The 19,124-nt window shown below is 59.1% G+C and overlaps 1 protein-coding gene across 1 annotated transcript; it reads right to left on the bottom strand.

Annotated features, from left to right (window-relative positions):
• Window positions 1-2,013: 2,013 nt before the first annotated feature.
• On the bottom strand, window positions 2,014-17,845 carry MFNG (MFNG O-fucosylpeptide 3-beta-N-acetylglucosaminyltransferase). Its single transcript, XM_026479685.4, has 8 exons — window positions 17,353-17,845; window positions 12,134-12,182; window positions 11,664-11,766; window positions 11,101-11,254; window positions 8,081-8,166; window positions 6,138-6,303; window positions 4,307-4,392; window positions 2,014-2,891 (listed from the first exon to the last, which is right to left on the bottom strand). The coding sequence occupies exons 1-8, from the start codon at window positions 17,605-17,607 to the stop codon at window positions 2,825-2,827; spliced, it is 966 nt and encodes a 321-aa protein (XP_026335470.1). The 5' UTR covers window positions 17,608-17,845; the 3' UTR covers window positions 2,014-2,824.
• Between the last annotated feature and the right edge of the window lie 1,279 nt (window positions 17,846-19,124).

Raw genomic sequence — 19,124 nt, 5'->3', positions numbered from 1 at the left:
CCACTGAGCAAGGAGGCTGCTGGGGGGACACAGGTGAGAGGGACAGTGGCCCAGACCCAGGTGGTGGAGAGGAGGGGATGGCCAGTCCAGCACCCTGCCTCCCCCTTTAACAGCCAAGAGAGGCCAGGTGGCTGTTGCTTATTGGGCGGACGGTACCGGTGCAGCCTCTCAAACCCGCGCAGCACGCAGCATAGAAGACACTCTGTCTATTTCACTGGCGGGGACGGTGAATGGTGATGTAACCTGCCCCAGGGCATAGAGCCAGAGGTGGAAAGGAGAGTAAAACTCTCCTGACCCTACAGGGTCATCCTGGACTGAGGTGACCACTGCAGACCCAGGTGGCCTCAAGCCTTGGTTCTGGCACCTCTAAGCCCTGTGACCCGGACCAAGGGGCTTCTCCCTCTCTGTGCCTCAGTCTCCTCATCTATCAAATGGAAATAATACCTGCTCCAGGGGCACCTCAAGACCAGTACAGGGTGGTCCACCCTTGTCCCTCTCCCCCGCTGCCAGCCCTGCCTGTGGGGCCCACGTGGGTCACCTCCGTCCGGAGTGCAGGCAGCTTCAAACTCTCCCACACAGACAGGCAAAGGGTTAAAACCAAACACACCCCCCCCTTCCTCCATCCCAATTCTGATCCTTGCTGACTCTGCTCCCCCTCCCTACCACAGCTATTCTGGGACAATGGAGGCAGCAGATGGCCCGAGTCCTGTTCCCTCCACCCGACCCCCAGGATCTGGGAACAACCCGCAAATCTGCTGCTGCTGCTTCTAAAAGCAGGCCGGCCGGCAGCCTCCCGCGTACAGGGTGGAGAGGACAACAGCTGTGGAACACACCAGTCCATCCCCCACCAGGGCTGCAGCAGGGCCAGGGCCACCCCTACTCCGTTCCCGTCCCACAAACCCAGCATTAGCTTAGCCCAGAGAGAAAGGAGGCTTTGCAAAAGCCCAAGCAGCCCAACTCTACACTGGACCTGCTGTGTGACCTCAGGCACGTGGTGGTCCCTCTCTGAGCCTCAAGCTCCTCCTTGGAAAACCAGGGCTGAGGCTGCAGTGCTCCGTGGTTTCGGCTGTCCCGGACAGAGATGCCTGAGGGACAAGGTCCTCCAAGGGCTGGAAGGGGTGCGCTCCAAGGAGCCCCCAGCCTTGGCTGCCTGGCTTAGGGCCCGACTCTCCCTCGGGATCTCTGCTCTGTCCTCCCTCCTACCCCCAGCCCAGAGCTCTATGGTGGCCCCAACTTCCCATGTCCCACCCATCCCTAAGCCTCCCCAACCTTGGCGCGAGCATTCCTGAGCTTCTACCATGACCGTTTCATTCATTCAGGCAGCGTCTTGGGGACCTGCGATCCTAGCATTGATTCGTCTCCTACCCTGGCGGTCAAACTGCCCCTTTACCTGACACCAGAGGCGGACTCCCTTGGCCGCGTCTCCACTCTGCCTCTCCTAATCCTCTGGCTACTCCCGACCCAGGCTCCAAAGGCAGAGAGAAGGAGGAGTCGCTCCCGGCATACTAACGCCTCGTGGCGCACACCCAGTCCCACGTGTGTACGTTGCACACACACGTGTGTGACGTGGGCACCAACACATACATACACCACACATGTGTCCTTACGCACAGACCTGTGTAGAAAGGGGACACACCACACCACAACCGCATGCACACCCTCACACACCCTGGCTCAGCGTGACTTGAGCACATGCTAGGAACAGTCCCTGCTCACAGAACCCTTCTTTCTCCGTGCCGGACTCTGTGCACAGCCCTTCACGAACACGCTTTCATTTCGCCCAGATATCAGCCCACGGAGAAGGGGTTCCTTCTCTCCTCTGTAAAATGTGCACACAGGCCCGAGAGGCCGAGTGGATGCTTCAAGGTCATACCTACAGCCAGCAAAGGCAGAGCAGGGACATCTCAGGACCCAAATCAGCACCACCATCACCACCGGGACAGGCCGATCTAAGAGCCTGCCCCTGTCAGGAACACATTGGCCGCACGTAACAGAAAACTGGACCAAGGGAGGTTGAAACAAGTCAGGGTTTAATTTTCTTACCGAACCAGTTGCCAAAAGGGACATGTGTATGTGATTGTCACGGCCTTTCCTTGGGCAACCGCCCCTGATCCAGACATCACACCCACGTCCGCAGCATGAAGATGCGGTATGGGGCTGCAAAATCTTCCCCAGAAGCCTCTCCATTGGTCTGTTTAAGTCACACTAACAGACTGAGCAAGGGAGGCTGGGTAAGTGAGCAAAAGGATCGTCGTGATGGGCTGGGATCCATCATGATCCACCATCTGGGTCTGGGCAAGCTGCCACCCCAAACAAAATGGGATCTGTTAGCAAGGGGTCGGAGCAAGGAGCTGGACACTGGTCAGCAATGACGGTCCCTGCCACAGACCCCGGGCTCTGCCCTTATTCCACCTGGGTCCCCTCAGCGGTTGGGGATCCAGCCAAGGGAGCCAGGAGTGGGTGGCCCAGTGCTTGACCCTAGGGGAATGACAGAGACCAGACCTGGGGGTGGAGGCCAGACCCCACCCGAAGGCCCCCCCTAGGCTTATTCAATTCAGCCACCCAAGGCCCATAGAAGCCCAGCCCCTGGGGCCTCTCTGGCCCTCCCCTGGTGCACCTGTTCTCTGGGCTGTCCAAAACCCCTTCCAGGGGCCTAGGAAGCCTTCACCACCAGCCACCATCCAATCCTGGGCTGACCCACCACTCAAGAGGCCCTGCCAGGGACTCCCTACCAAAGGGTGCTTGCCACAAGTCCCCAAGGCCTCCTGGGGAGCCCAAGGACAACCAGAAGCCTCAGCCCCAACTTGGCCCAGCAGTTCAGGGTTCATCTGGCCATCAGCTGTGGACACCAAGGAGTATCTGGGTAGAGGAGACAATGGAGGGAACGGAACCTGTGGAGAGACCAGAAATGGACAAGATGGTCACCCCGACTCCCACGCTCACTCCACGGGCGCCTGGGGAGCCCATGTCACAGAGACAGTTTGGAGCAGAATTTGACCCCCTCAGCACTATTAAAACTTATGACCAGATCATTGTTTGTTGTGGGGTGTCCTGTGCATTGCTGGATGTTTAGCTGAACCCCTGGCCTCTACCCACGAGATGCCAGTAGAATCCCACTGAACTGTCACAATCAAAAATGTCTCCAGGCATTTCCAGATGTCCCTGGGGGGGGGGGGTTCCTTATGGAAACCACCAGTTTCCAGACTTCCAGACTTCAAAGGCCAGAGATGCCACAAAGAGATCCCAACTGAGGCCAGACTATCCGATCACATGTATCTAAGTCCCCAGTCGGCTCCAGTCCTATTAAGCAGGAACTTTTAGATTCTAGAATCTTCAGGCTCAGAGAGAATCTCACATCTTAAACCTCTTGGCAGTCTAGCCATAGCTTCTGCCCTTGCACTGATGGGGAGCTCACCCGATTAGAAGGTGGTTCCTTTCATCTTAGAAATGTGAATTTTTTTCCTATATTGAGCCAAACTCTGTCTCCTTGTAATGTCTAAGTTGTTCAATGCAGCCCCGCCCCAGGGCCCCTTAAACAGTCGTGAGCTCTCTGCCCCAGACAGACAGCTCTGCAGAACTTCAGAGCCAGGAGTCCTGGTTCCCCCAAGGGTTCCATACTCCAGATAAAAGCGAAGGCCAGACAGAGCCCACAGGGCCTTGGGGAGTCCCCTGCCCCCTCTCTCCCTGCATCTCAGCCACAATGGCTGCTGCCACTTCCTTCGGCGGGCCTGTCCTCCCACCACAGGGTGGCACAGGCTGCCGTCTGGATGCTCTACAGCCGCCGGGCCCGATCCGAACAGCCCCAGCCTCCCTGTGGCCTGTGTGGGGGCAGAACCGGAAGATGCCCGGGCGCCATGTTAGCCTCCTTCCCAACCATCTACCCACTGAAAAGAACCACTGAGGAGTATCGGAGAAACGGAGAGCCTACAAAAGCTCAAATACAAGCTTCCCACCGGGGCCTGAAGTTCTTCCATTAGAGCGTGTCCTTCGCTCAGTGAAGACACTTCAGTGTTCCAGGGGCTCCTGAGGAGTCCCAGAGGATCAGGGCCGGGATAGCCCTTCAGATCCATGACACCCAGCCTCCCTGTGTTACAAATGGGGAGGTGGAGGCTCAGAGAGAGCAAGGTATTCACCCAAGGTCACACAGCAATCCTGGGGCAGGACAGAGACTGAAATCCACTCCCTGCATTCCCGGCTCCGTGCTGCGAGCCACCAGGGCCTCCCCTCCCTCCAGGTTCCCCTATGTTTGGACGCCTGGACTCAGCCCCCACTCCTCCGATCCTACAGTTTGAGCCCCCAGACTCACCTGGATGGGTCCTCTTCAGGTGAGAAGGGGCCTTGTAGCTTAATGACATTGAGCTTCCCCTCAAAGACACCATAGCTGAGGGTGACCTGGGCAGAGAAAAGCGGAGAAGAAAGTGAAGGTTGGCAGGGTGGCCCACTGGGGACCCCACAAAGGCTCGGTGTTTGGGCAGAAGCAGGGAAGGCCTGTAAGGCATTCGGAGGGGCGCAGGGAGCCTGCCTCGGCACCTGAAATTCCACCATAGCGCTCACGGAGGAGCCCACCCCACTCCGCAAGGCACTTCAAGCTTGTGGGACACTGTCGTGCCCAGACCCTGTTTGCATCCCCAGCGTCCACCTTATCTGAGAGTTGGAACGAGTCCCTTGCCTACAGACCAGGAAACTGAGTCTCAAGAGAGGAAAGCACCCTTCCAGTAAACTCCATGCCTGGACAGAGGTTTCTTGAGACTCATGTGAGACCTTGCCTCTCCCTCTCCACCCGGAGCCTTGGGTTACTCTGCGTGCAATGAGGATGTGGGATAATGCCCCTGGTCGAGAGGCAGCTGACCACAGCGATTAAAGACTGTGGGCATAGGGGTCACCCGGGCAGGGTTCAAATCCCCCTCTGCCTTAGGTTAGCTGTGCCATGGTTAGTTCAGCCCTCTGGGCCTCAGTTTCCCTACCTACAGAATGGGAATGTTAGTGCTGGTCTCATGCAAATGTTGGAAGGAACCAGGCAGTTAAAGCAGACGGAGCCACAGCACGGTGCCTGATGTGATGGGTATTCTGAAAATCCCAGCCATTGGGGTACCTGGTTTTGGCTGCCCAAAATCTGGTCCCCTTTTCTGGATTCAGGCCCTGCGGTCTTATTGGGGCCAACCCTGCACCCCAATTCCAGGCCTGGCCAATCAACACTGACTCTTGGCCCAGGTAGGAGACAGGTCATGTGACATAAGCAGGCCTTCCAACCCGATGAGTCCCAGCCCTGGGATGCGACCAAAGGAGGGGCTCTCCTCCTGTGGGTGGGGTGGAAACCTGGAGCTGCCATCTTGCCCGCCGGAGGGGTGAGCCTGCCTGAGGCTGAGCCCAATGTCAGGGAAGACAGACCGGAGTGGGGGACAGTCTGAGCACACAGACGCAGCCAGAATTAGCAAGCCAGCCCCCAGGTTCTCAGGCTCATGAGCCCCTACATGTCCTTGCTTGTTCGACCAGTCTGTGTTGCATTTGTGTCCCTTGCTACCAAAGGGTTCTGACTCGCCCTGAGGGTGGACGATCCCAGGGGCTTTCCCAGCCAGGATCCCCTACAGGACTGGCCACCCACGAGTAGGAGAGCCACGTGTGCAAGGCAGAGCCGGCTGGAACTCCATGGAATCGTTGCTTGCCAGGTGGTAGAACGGGGTCCCCATCCCCCAGCCAGACATTATTCCTGAGGTTTCCCACTAAGCACCTGCTCCTTCCCAGCAACATCTGGGTTGGAAAGAAAGCAGGGCAGCAGCGGGCAAGTGAGCTTTGATGAAGGTGGGACAACCGACAGGCCTAGTTGGAAAGGGCAGGCCTGACCCCTATGGAGGGATGTGGGGGGATGGAAGACTAGAGAAGGAACAGAGGGAGGGGACGGTCTGAACCTGAGGCAAGCTTTGCCTGGTCCGTGCAGGCCATTCCAGCCAGCGTTCGGGGACCAGACCAAAGCGTTTGAGCATCACAAATGCTAACCCTTTAGGGTTGGAGGTGGAGAGGTTTGAGTCACTGTAGGCCCGTCTGAAGGTCCTTTCCCACCTTGGGCCTCAGTTTCCCCAACAGTAGGGGATAGCCACCCCCCCAAGCACCACTCCTCCATTGCCCCGGGGCCAGCTCACCTGTTCTGGGAGCTGGGCAGCCCCCAGCAGCTGCAGGGTCTCCAGGTGAGAGTGGAAGAGGGGGCTGGGCTGCAGGCGGCCGCCTAGCTTGCACTCGACGATGTAACCCACAGTGCAGTCGTCAGGCAACCGGATGAGGGCGGACGTTTCCACGAAGCGGGAGCCACTGAGAGACAGACCCCCGTTGTGGCCGCTGGTGCATACCCTCAGCACCCAGAGCTCCCCCTGCCTCCCGGAAGGCCCTCCCCTCCTTCCACCGGGGCCGGGGGAGTGGGGGGCAGGGGTGGAGCAGAGCTTCAGCTCCAGCATCTGCCTCCTGCGCCCTGGGTGACTTTGGGCAAGCCACAGACCAGGGGAGCCTCAGCATCCTCTTCCGTGAAATGGGCATGATAATGGCCCTGCCCTCACTGGGCTACTGTGAAGATTAAGTGGAAGAATGGCAAGAAGAAGCCCTTCATAAATGTATCCCTTCCTTTCTTTACAGTCATTCACTCATTCATTCATTGCTGAGCTCGTGAGGCCACCCGGCGCCGTGAGACCGTGCCAGGGCTGTGGAGACAGAGATGGGAAAGAAAAGCTTCCTGCCCTCGACAGCAGCCCCCATTCTGAGGGGAAACAAACGAACAGGTCATGTCAGAGCAGGACTGGCACTAAGTCAGAGGGAAGCATGGAGCCTGGGAGACACAGGGAGGGTAAGGGGGGCTTCCCAGAGGAGGTGGCCATCTTTTGTTTTGCTTTTTATTTAATCGTGGCAATAGCAGGCTTTAAATGGAGTCTTACAGGACGTGCTGGAGTCAGCCAGATGTGGAGGAGGGAAGGGGCAGTGTCCCTGGGAGGGGCATCACCGGACTGCATACCCCACGAACACCCCTGGGGGCCAGGCTGGGCAGGCCGCCCCGCTGCACAGAAGGCCTGACTGAGGCACCCAGGGGGTGCAGAAACCCGGCCTTCCGTCCCCATCCCAGGCTGTGCCCGAGGGTCGCCACTGCCCAAGGCGGGTACTTTTTCCAATTCACACAAATATACCATACAGGTGGGAAGAAGCCCAGATGGGGGCAGCCGGCACAGGGAGGACCCCGGTCATGTGTGCACATCTGCTGTGGACAAGCCCTAGGACAGCATTACCATTCCCAACCAGGGCCCGAGGTCCCCCCTGGAGGACCCCTTCCCATCCAGGTCAGAGCAGGTCAGGGTGGTGTAGTGGCAAAGCAGGTGGGCCCTGGATCCGAACCCAGCAGCTGAGTGACCTTGGACCTAGGTGACCTTGGACCAGTCACTTGCCCAACCTCTCACACCTCAGTCTCCTTAGCTGTGGAAACAAGGCTGACACACTGGCCTGGCTCAGAGACAGCCCCCAGTACAAGGTAGCGACACGCATGTTGCTGGTAATAACAACAGCCTGTCAGACCTCAAGAGGCCAGGCCTTTGCCCCTTCCTCTCTAGAATACCAGTACCCTCATCCCATAATGGGGGCTTCTACCACCCCCAGGAACCCCTTCACTCGGGGGCCTCTAGGGCCATCCCAGTTCAAAGGCCACCTCTTCCAGGAAGCCTTCCTCCTGTCCCCAAGCAGAACCCCTACTTCCTTCCTCTGAATGCTCTACACTTGGCCTTCACCTCCCCTGTGACACTAGGGACTGGGTGCCACCCTAAACAGTTTCCCATTTCACCCTCATGCCAACCATTAGCTATCATATTATCGGGTCCATTTTACAGATGGGGGCACTGAGGCTCCCAGAGATCACACAACTCGCCTGTGTGGCAGAGTGCTCTGAGGGCAGGATGGCAGGTGGCTTGCTCACCACTAACTGTGTAACTCTGTGACACAGCATGAATGAGAAGCAGCTTCTCCCGAGCTCACTCTCAAGCCCTTCCTGCTGCAAAGCCCCCCACACACACACCAGGCCTTACTCTCCCCCACCCGCCTGTGGGGCTTTGCTTACCTGGCCCACGGGGCCATCTTCAAAGCCAGTTTGCGGTTGATGCAGAAGCCAGCACCCCCCGTGGCAAACCAGAACTGTACCAGCCTCTGGGGAGAGAGGTGGGGAGGGCCAAGGGGCAGGGTGAGACTGGGGGTGGGGGCAACGGCCGGGCCACCCCTGACCCCCAACCACATGGCTCAAAACCTTTTTATTTCACCTTTCACTGAAGTCTTGCTACAGTCTGACACTATTACACCCATTTTATAGACAAGAAAACGGAAACCCAAAGTCACATGACTAATTAAAAGTGATGGGGTCCCCAGTTAGACCCCAGTCTGGCTGGATTTCAGTTAAAGAGAATATGTATCCGATTTGTCCGCCTAGCACCTTACCCCTTTCCCCAGAGAAATGCCTCCACCTCACCCGAGGTGGTTCAGGAGAGGCTGCCAAACACAGCACCTGCTCCCCTGGGCCACAGAGGTGGGCAGGTGCCCCAGGAAGGGTAGATCACAAGGCCACACCCTCTGGCCCAGTGATTGGCTCAGTGATGGGCACATGACTTAGGCCAGCCAATCCGAGTTCCTCCCTGAACTCCATATGCTCCCTGGGAGGAAGAGATGCTTTCTGCAGGGTCACCAGGCTTGGGGACGGTAGTCCTGAAGCCACCAATACCAAGCCTGGGTGACTGCACTGGCCTCACCACTTCCAGCTCCTGGGACTGAGAAAGCTTTTCTGCACAAGGAGAAAATGAGGCCTCTAACAAAGTAAAGAGAGGACTGACAGGCCTGTGAGCCCCCAAGGCCAGCACACCCCTTGACATCTCAATCTCAGGAACCGATAACCTCCCTTGGGGTTTAAATAACTCTCTGCCCCCGCCTCCTCTGTGAGGCCCCATGAAGTCACAACTCATGAATTTCTTTAAGGCTTTTGGCAAACACTGCTCCCTTTCAGCTGTACTATCTCTTGACCCACAAGTTCCCTACGGTTACCTTCTCCCAAGTATACAGTTGGTGCTTAATTGATGCATGTTGCATGGGGTTGGGTTATCTCCCATGATGCAGCAGTGAGAAGAACCCGGGGCAGAAAGCTGGAAAGCCCGACTCTGGGGCCTCAGCCTCCTCCACTGCCCAGCTGTGTAACCTTGAGAAAGTCGCTGCTCCCCTCTGGGCCTCAGATTTGTCACCTGTGAGCACCTCTGCTTCAGTGTTGCTGGCCCTATGTCCTCCTTCTAAAGACCTCTATGAGCCACTTCTGGAAATGCCACCCTCTTAGATAGAGGTCGGGCCTCTAAGCAGAATGAACGAGTTCTTAAGTCTCTGAACACAGCAGGTGCCCCATGGATGCTTATTTAATGACCTGTGGGTCCAGGGCTTCTGCTCCCAGATAATTGAAGGAACGACAGCAGTAACAGTAGAAGTGCCTAATCCTGAGCACTGATGTGCACGTCCTGTGCCACAGAGGAGGTGACGGGGTGCAGAGAAGGGAGGTCACTAGCCTGAGGTCCCAGAGCTGGGACTGAGCCTGAGCCGGAACTCTTGTCCCCCGTTTGCTGTCCCCCCTACACCACACAGCCCAGGGGGTACCCCAGAATCCAAACAGGCTGGGACACTCTGGGGCAGAGTCTAGGGATCCCACCGGTGGAGTGTGTGCAAGGAGGGGATTAGTGCCCGTGGTGGGGACAGGGCCTGCGTGTGCCCAGCAGGTGCCGAACCTGCCCAGGAAGGAGGAGGCCCGGGACAAAGGCAGAGCTCGACTGGGTACCGACCGCTGACATTTCCTAGTGTCATCACACACTAGGTCCCATTCCAAGCACTTGGGCAGGGGACCTCATTTAATGTTCCCTTTTTGCTCACAACCATCCTATTATGTGGGGACGGTTATCACCATTTGGCAGATAAGGAAACTAAGGCCCAGAAAGCTGGGGTGACTTGAGCAAAGGTCAGGAAGCCAGGAGGTGGCAGAACTGTCACGTGAAGCCAGGGAGCCGGGCTCCAGAGCAGCGTTCTCACCACGCACGTGGCCGTGTGGGGGCCTGGGGCACCCCTCGCTCACCTAGAGTCGACTCACGCACACACCCCCAGGGCCCAGGAGGATTTAATTAGGGCTCAGAGGCCGATTAGCTGCTGATAATTAAGGTTGTGTGTTTCCTGCTCTTGGTTTCCCTAATGAAGCAGATGGTGAGCCGGGGAGGCAGACAGCCCCACGGCGGGGCCCAGCTCCTGCTCCCCGTGCTGCCTCTAGGGAGGGGGACCCCCTAACTAGCCTTTTCCCTGGGGCCAAGGGAGCCCCCTAGGGCCTGGGCCACACCAACACCGGAAGCCTGGTGTGTCCTGGAGACCAGGAAAAAACCATGCACTTACACTACAAAATGCTGCCTTGTTTATCTGAAAGTCCAATTTCACTATTATCCTGTTTTGGGGTTTATTTGTTTCCTAAATCTCACAGCCCTCATTAGCGTCCATCTAGGTCTGGAGCTGAAGCTGGTGCTGGGGACCCCATTGTGCCAGGTGTCACTATTTCATTGTGGGTCAGTGAAGTCTGGAGGAAGGAGGGGTGCGGAGGGGAGGGGAGTGCTCAGGGGCTTGGGGGCAGCGCAATTTACCACGCGGCCCAGCAGTCTCCGGCATTTGAACAGCCGGTACAGTTACATGACGATACCAGGGGCTAGGAGCCCTGCCATGGAGTCAGGCAGCCTCAGCTCACCACCCCCCCAACACACACACCCCTGCCCCCACTCCCCTGTGTGACCAGAACGAGCCCCTGCTCCTCAGTGACTGAGGCCCTACTATGTGCCGGAGTCTGCGCCTCACCTGCTTTATCTCAGTCTCCCCATTTCACAGAGAAGACAGGATCCGCGGCGAAGTCACCACCCCAAACACACAGCAAGGAGACCAAATATGAAAGCCGGAGAGGCCACCTCACTCCGCCAGGGCCGTGGCCCCGCCCCCCCCACCTGGCCCCGCCCCTGCCTGGCTCCGCCCCCCGCCTGGCCACAGCGGACACCCCTGGCCAATGCACCAAGGAGGAAGGAAGAGACCTACCGTGCGGTTGTGGGGCCTCGGCTCAGAAGCGCGGATAGGTCGGTTCAGGCTGGGCCGGCCTACGTAGACGTCGTGAGTCTGAGGGAAGGCTTTCAGCAGCTTCAGCAATGCCCTTGGGTTCACATAGTTGTCGTCATCCACGTGGCAGAACCACCTGTGGGGACAGAAGGGGGATGGTAAGCTTGGAGGAGGGTTCCCAAGGGCTGCCAGCTAGCCAGACTCCCCCTGCGCCCCCATAACCAGCCAGCAAAATGAGGCAGTGAGAGTAGCTAACACAGAAGGCCCAGGCTCTGAGCCAGACAGCATCTTGTGTGAGCTCCTGAGGAAAGTGTGCCCACTTAACAGGTGGGGACCGCGGCTCAGAAAGGTTCAGACACTTGCCCAAGGTCACACAGCCAGTAAATGGCAAGACTAGAACCCAGACCGTCTGCCCCGACACAGACCCCAGGAGGCTTTTACATGATTAAATTCACAGGACAGAGCCGACTTCACTTTTTTGACACAACACCCCATTCAGGAACTAGACCGAGACACCCTGCCCCCAGAGACCCAGGTGCACTCACCGCAGCCCGCTGGCCAAGAAGGTGTCAAACTCAGCAGCCATCTTGCAGGACAGGGCAGGGTGGCTGTGCTCAGCAGAACAGTTGGTGACCACGAGGTGGGACCCTGGAGAAGTGGGGACAAGTCAGGGGACCCTGCCCAGGTCCTCCCCACAGCCCTGCACACTGTTGAGAATGCAGAGCAAGATCTCAGCCTAGAGCGGCCCACCCATTCCCATTTTACACAAGGGGAAACTGAGGCCAGGAAGGGCTGACCCTCCCAGGACCCCAGGAGTCCAGGGTGCTGTCCAGGACAGCCCCTCCTCACACCCACACCCATCTCCAGGGAAGAAGCCTGTTCCCCTCCTGGGCAGAGGGGAATCCCCACATGCCAACGGAAGGCAGCCCTGTTTCCTGGGGACCCCAGGCCAGGGGACAGCCACCCCAGCTTTGCATGGAAACAGCTAAGGGGCCCCCTCCCCACCCAGAGTTACCCAGTCTCTCCTGGAGGGCTTCCTCTGGGCTGTCGGTGAAGACAAATGTCTAAAAAGGAGAAAGAAGAGTCAGGACCGGAGTCGGCCAAGGCCCGTCAGTGACAGACACACCCCCTCAGTGCCAGACACACCCCCTCCCAACATCCTCACACACTGCTTTCAGACACCAAGACTTTCTCAGCTCCCGCCCTTACAAGACACACAACACAGACTCACAGCACACACCAGCTGCCGTGGCACTTGCACGAGCACCCTTGCACACCAGCGCACGTGGGACCCTCCCAGAGTCACACCCTCTTCTATCCCACACACGTACACACACTGCAGTCTCACCTGGCCTCTCGATCACCACACTTACACAACCCGAGACACTTTGTCAGGAGACAGACTCTTTGTGGAAAGACCCACACCCTGGGACACACAGCCGCACAGACTCCCTGGGCAGGTGCAGGGTCCTTACGCATCTCAAGACATTTTACATCGTGATCCAACCCCAGCTCCCCCAGATTGCCGAAGCAGACCACCAGCAGCTTGCACACTCCTGGTCCCCGGCGACCTCCCCGAACCTCAAGACAGGTGACCTGTTCCCCTCGGAGATGGCAAAACTCAGGCTAAGGGACAGGCTACGGTTGTGGAGTTGGCAACTGCTGAACTGGGATTTGGACCCTCAGGCCTCAGACCTCTCCTCGCCACCCCCCAGGCAGGTAGAGACCACTCAAGCCCTAGATAAATTGAACACAAACTGAATGAGAGACAAATGAGAGGCAGCTTGTGGCAAGACAGACCCACAGCGGGGAGACCCGTCTAACCCCCATTCCACACCGTGCCCAGCACATGCGCCTTTCTCTGCCTGGACAGATCCTCTCGTCTGCCAAGTGCAGCAAGAGCTTCCTCTGACCCTTAGGTGGCCCTGCCCAAGGCCTGGACAATTTTGAATTCTTTCCAAGTGAGGACCAAGGAGAAAGCATCCCACCTGTTTAAAGGCCCTCACCGTCCCCATCCCTCACTCTGGCCACCCCGGGGCTGGCCCTGCCTCCTTCCAGACTCAGGGCCTCCAACCGCATGCCCCTCCCTGCTCAGCCACGAACTTCTCCCTGGTTTCCAGGAACCAGCCCTTCAGATCAGATCAGCCCCTACTTTGAGCCTCAGTTTACCCGGCTGGAGAATGGGGAGTAGTGGTAGCTGTGACAGTCAAGTGAGATAATGTGAGAAAGAAGAATAAAGAGATGGCAGCGAAGTCAGGCTCTGCTTCTTATCTCAGGGGAAACTGAGGCACCGGAGGCCAGAAGCCAGGGTTGGGCACAGGAAGGGGCACGAGGGAATGACTTCTGTCTCCCCAGGGCCCATAACCATGGGCCTTCTGAGCCACTATCTTTCGATGGATTAGTGCAAGACCTTCAGATCTGTTTTCCTGCCAGGACCAGAATCAGATCAGACCCATAGCCACCACCCCTCCCAGCACCTTCTGTGGCTCCCTACTGCCCTCGGGATAAAGGCCAGCCTCCTAAGTGTGGTCGTGAGGGGCCACCCAGCCCCTGTGCCTGATGCAGCCTATCTCACCACTTCCTGCCCCACCCCTTCTCTTAAAGCCAAAGGACTTTCAGTTCCCCAAATGTACCACACACATGCACACCCCTCTGAGCCTTTGCACACACTGTGCCCGTTTCTTGCCTCCTAACTCCTCGTTCAGTCATCACCTCCTCCAGGAAGCCTTCCCTGACACCCCTCCCATGTGCCCCTCAGCCACCTGTTCCTCCTGACGGTAACAGCAGCCCCTCAGTTACGAAAATCTATCCTTCGGTCTCTCCCACCGGACAGTGACATTGTGAAGGGCGCAGGCCTGCTCTGATTTACCTCCCTGTCCCAGCAGCCGCCTCACCTGCGAGAGGCTTGAGCACCACCCACCTTCTGAGCCCCCCTCCCTGGGGTGTGTCTCCCCCCTTCCGATTTAGCTAACACTGGAGGTCCCTGGATATGGCTTAGAAAGCGTGGGCGGCCCGACACTGGCCATCTTCTCGGTCTCACAGCTTTCAGCACCGTCAAGAAGCCATCAAACCCCACGGCAGCCACAACTTCTCCCCAGGGGGCCTAGCGGGTGCCTCAGACTCAGTGCCCCAGCTCCCCGCCCCCAGACCTGTGCTCCTCTGGGCGCTCCCCATCTTGCTGGGACCCAACACCTTGGGGTCACCATGCCTCCTCTCTTTCTTTCACACCCCACACCCACCCAACCTTCAAACCACTGAGGATGTGACCTCTTCACAGCAGCGTCCATGGCCACCGGTGGCCCAGCCCCTCCCTGGTCATCTCCTGCCGGCTTGGCTGTAGTCACCTTTGCCCTGGTCTCCCTGCGCTGTCCTGCCCCCACCCCAAGCCTGTTTTCAACACAGCCCCCAAGGAGCCAGGGAAATAAATCAGGCCTTTCTTGCCCTGCTCCTTGGCAAACGTTGGCCACCAAACAGCCACCAGAGAGTGGACCTCTCTGAAATTTGGAGCATGGGCCAAATGGGCCAGGGCATGTTTGCTGATGGAGGAATAAGCCCGAGTCAGTGGGGGAAGGGGGAAGAAGGGGGTCCCGCAGCAGGGCTGGGGGCTGGGCGGGGCACATGGGGCTGGTGTTCCCGTCCCTGGGAACCCTGAGATTGGCACAGAGCAGTGGGCAGAGTTTCCTCTGAGCCAAGGGTTGCATTTAATTTGTTTAAGGAGGAGACTCTGACAATGGTTAAAACCTCACAGGAGAACAAAAGGACAGGCAGCCCGCTGGGGTCAGGGGAGGGGGGCTGGGGCCCATCTGCTGAAGAGGAGGGAAGATGTGGGGCGGGTACTGCTGCCCCTACCCCCCACCCACCAACTTCGAGGGGCCTGTGGGGAAGGAAAAGCCTCCCCCACGGATCACAAAAACGGGCCTCCCCCAGCCCGCCCCCTCTGCCTGGGACAAAGGCCACACGAGCCCCAGCCTGCCGCCACAAAGGCCCACCTGCCACCCGGCCGCCCTTAACCAGCTGGGGCGGGCGCCCAGCCCTGGAGTTAACCAGCTCAGGCCCGCTCCTGATGGCAGAGCTGAGAGAGGCTCCGAGAGCCTCCTGTCCTGTGCAGATGGGGAAACTGAGGGCTGAAAGGGGGAGGGCCTTGGCCAAGGTCACAGAGAGAGATGGGCCACAGGGTAGAGACTAAGGGGCCCCAGACGCAATGCGGTTAAGAATGTGTCTCCCTGCCTCCCCTCCTCTTCCTCAGTGTGAGCACCCTTCTCTTTCTCAACTGTGCAGTAAGGACCAGGCTTCTCGACTCCACCGCTCGTGCTGGGGGTGCAGGGGTGTTGCGCAATGGAGCGAATTCATCTCCTACGGCCGCTTCACGGAGCTCGGTTTCCGCGCCTGTAAAACAGGACTATCGCTACGTCCCACTGGAGGCTGTTGTGCGGGTTAAACGGAGTGAGGCATCCAATGGGCACCCCTGGGTGCTGGCAGCTGGCGGCTGCTCCCTCTGACTGCCTCGCTGGCCTGGGGGGCTGGGGGATTGGGCTCGAGGCACGGAGTGTGTGGCTGTTTCCTCTCCTTTGCTGACCTGGTCCTGCCAGGCCCACCCAGGCTGGAGGCCCGAAGACCCTCTCCTGTAGCCCAGCGACGAGGTAGCTCTGGGATCCTGGGTCTCGGCAGAGAAAGAAGGGCCCTAGCTGGGAGGAGGGGACTGGGTCCCACAGGGCTCTGCGCCCCAGGCCTTCGGGGTGCCGCTGACATGCACTTCCTCCCTCTGGCCTCAGTTTCCTCATCCGGGGCAAGGGCACCGCCACGGTGATCAAGACAAGGCAGGAAGGGGCCTCAGACCACGTGAGGCCGGCTCCCGGGTACAGACGCAGCACCATAAACAGGAAGGTCTGCGGGAAGGGCCAGGCTCGGCAGCTTCCGCAGGAGGAACCAAAATCTCCCCAAGAGGAGAAGCTAAGGGGGTGGCCCCAGGGAAGGACCTGGGTGCTGGGGTCCCCCTGGAGAAAGGGTTAAATAGGGTGCTAGGACCTCATGGTCAGGAAACCGGGGGCTGGGGGTGCCCTCTCTCCAGAAGGCCCTGGGCTCCTGCAGGCATCACCGCCCTGCTCTTCAGTCTCCCAGGAGCCCCCAACCCCCTCCAAAGGCTCAGTCACTTCCTCCCACTGAGCCAGTTGCCACAATAGGGAGTGTGTGTGTGTGTGTGTGTGTGTGTGTGTGTGTGTGTAAACTTGCCCCTTCACCTCCCCCAGAGATGGTTCCTAACACTCCGAAATCACTGACTTTGCTTGGGGAGGGCACTGGGTCTGGGGAGGGCAAGAACCAGAGGGACTCAGCTTGTCCCCAGAAAGACATAAGCCACACACCCCTATCATGCACACACCTCTTGTCATAGTCTAACACGGACATTTTGGCTCCATGCGGGCGCACACACGTGCGCGCGCACACACGCACACACGCACATACACACGATCCCACATGCTGGGCAGACCTCTACCCTAACCTCTCCCCGCCATCGCCATCGCTCAGCCACCACCCTCACTGCCTTCCTCCCACGCTCCGTCCCAAACTGCCCCACAGGAAAGGAGCACAGGAGATGAGGGGCCGCCGCCCTGGGCCTGCCCTGGGCTGCAGCCACACAGGGGCAGGGGCTGTCAGGAATTCTGAAAGGATGCCCCCTGCCCCACCCCCCTCCCCCAAACAGCCCCCCCTCAAGACCTTCCCGTCCTCAGCGGCTCAGCCTGTGTTCTCCGCCCTCACAGCCAGGGCAGTGGGACAGTAGCCGGGGCCTGGGCTGGGGGCAGCCTGGCCTGAGCACACGTCCAAGTCAGGACCTCTCAGAGGCCTTCACCCCAGCCGCCCGGCACCCCCCCCCCCAGTCCCCATGGCCAGGCTGGGCAAAAGTGGGCAGAAGCAAAGCCTGTGCTAGAACAGCCAGGGATGAGAGGAACCCCCAGAAGGGACTGGGAGCCTGGGGCAGGGGCTTGGCCTGGCCCCTGAAAGCCATGGAGCAGGGGGCCTGAGGAGCACCTGGCTGCGGGGCCAGTGAGGGGCTCAGGCAGGGCCGTAGGAGCCCCTGGTCCCGGGAGGAAGGAGGAGTGGGAAGACAAGCCCAGATTGGGCAGGTGGGCGGGCAGCTTCTCCCTGGAGGCCGCCAGGGACCCCTGCCCAACAGAAAGGCCTCTGTGAGTCCCTCAGGCCAGGGCCCACTCCTGGGGCCCATAGTTGCCCACTTGTCACCTGTTCCCTGGTCCTGGAGACCCACGTGTCGAGCAGCAGCTCCAGGCGGGAGCGGTGGAAGGCTCGGGTCGTCTTGACTGCAATGAAGACATCGTGCAGCCGCAGCTCAGGGGACAGAGGGCTTGGCGGGCTCAGCCCAGGGGTCTCCCGCACGCCCCGTGGGTACAGGCTCGAGTGGTACCGTAGGGAGAGGAGCCCCATGCACAGAAGGGTGAGGAGGGCTCCGGCCAGGCCCCGGAGGAGGCGGCACTGCATTGGCCCTGGGACCCCAGACAGCTCAGCCCCCGAAGCCCAGCCGGACAGGGAGGGGAGGCTGGTTCCGCGGGGGCCCTGGCCAAGGCACAAGTCTGGTAGGCATCGGGGGCAGGCGAGGAGGGGAGAGATGGGAGCTGGTGCTCAGGCCACGGAGGCCGAGCCCCAGCAGCCTCGCCGCCGCCAGCCCTCCACCTGCTCCCGCCGCGCTCGGCCGGGCTCTGGGGCGCCTGGCCCCGCCCCTGCCTCCAGCGCAGCCCAAGGGGCGGGGCCGGCCCCAGGGAGCCCCAGAGGTGGCTGGAACAGGCTCTGCTGAAGGGACAGCCCCTGCCCAGGCCGGCCAGCTGCTGCAGTGGGGGTGGGGACAACAACAAACCCTCCGTGCCCCATGGAAGGAAGGGGCCTTCCACCTCCCGACTCCCCAGAGACTGTCAGCTCAGCATTCAACACCCATTGTTTTATGGTGTCCTGCTCTCCAGCCTCCCAGCTTTTGCTCACGCTGTATGTCCTCCTGGATGCCCTCCCCCATCCTCCCCATCGGCACCCATGTTCCTTTCACCCAGCTTCATCCTACTTGGACGTTAGGCTCAGCTCAAGGGTTCCCCCCTCCAGAAAGCCTTTCCTGATGCCCCCTCCCAGCCTCCAGGGCGCCCACAATAGTTTGCCCAGCTCCTTGATGCTTCACAACAGCGCCAGGATTGCTAGTCGCAGTTGATAGCTGAGCATATAAGGCCTAGAACGATCGAAGATGACCCAGCAGCTCAGCCACAGAGCCAGAGGAACCCAGATCTCTGGGCCTCATCTGGCCCACAGGAGGCCCCAAAGAGCGCCTGTCCTGCTGTAGCCCACTGCACCCCGTCTCACTCAGCAGTCTTTATTGCTGCCTCTCTCCCAGCCAGGCCGGGGACAGGGGGCATTCTCCAGCCACTGCCTCCATCTGGTTGGACACAAGGTCACTCACATCTCATCCTTCCTCTGCTAGAACGCTGCATCTCCCATCTCCCTCCAAACAAAAGCCCAAGATCATAGAGAAACCAAGAGATCCTGTGTTAACTGGCTCCCCGTTCCCTCCAACCCCGCCTCCTACTACTCTCCCCTTGCTCCCTCCATTCCAGACCCACTGGGCTTCTGGCCAGTCCAGGCACACACCCACATCAGGACCTTTGCACATGCTGTTCCTGCCTGGGCCTTTCAAACCTCAAGGTCTACACGTCTCACTCCCTCAGCTCCTTCAGACCTACACAATTGTCATGTTCTCCACAAGGACTTCCCAGGCCACTTTTTAAAAGTTGCAGTATCTTCTCCCACCCCCTCCCTCCTAGCCACCCCAGGCCTGTCCTTTCCAGGCCCCTTTTTCCATTGTGTTCTCTCCATAGCACTTTTTATCTTCCAACACCCTGTATGTTTTATTTATCTATTGTCTGTCTTGTATATCGGAGTAGGGAGTTCTTTTTTATTCACTGAATCCCCACTGCCTAGAACAGTGCCTGGCACATAGTAGGAGCTCAAGAAATATTCAT

The sequence above is a fragment of the Ursus arctos genome, unplaced genomic scaffold (genome assembly GCF_023065955.2).
Source record: "Ursus arctos isolate Adak ecotype North America unplaced genomic scaffold, UrsArc2.0 scaffold_21, whole genome shotgun sequence".
In the NCBI taxonomy this organism is placed as follows: domain Eukaryota; kingdom Metazoa; phylum Chordata; class Mammalia; order Carnivora; family Ursidae; genus Ursus; species Ursus arctos.
The sequence above is the reverse complement of the archived record's forward strand: the minus strand, read 5'-3'. Positions and strand labels throughout refer to the sequence as shown.

Excerpts from the sequence above, each read along its gene's own strand:
- MFNG (XM_026479685.4), bottom strand. The coding sequence starts at position 17,607 with ATGCAGTGCCGCCTCCTCCGGGGCCTGGCCGGAGCCCTCCTCACCCTT. Across the intron at positions 8,167-11,100 it reads CGAGGCCCCACAACCGCACG|AGGCTGGTACAGTTCTGGTT; the intron begins GTAGGTCTCTTC and ends CTCTCTCCCCAG. Across the intron at positions 6,304-8,080 it reads AAGATGGCCCCGTGGGCCAG|TGGCTCCCGCTTCGTGGAAA; the intron begins GTAAGCAAAGCC and ends TCTGTCTCTCAG.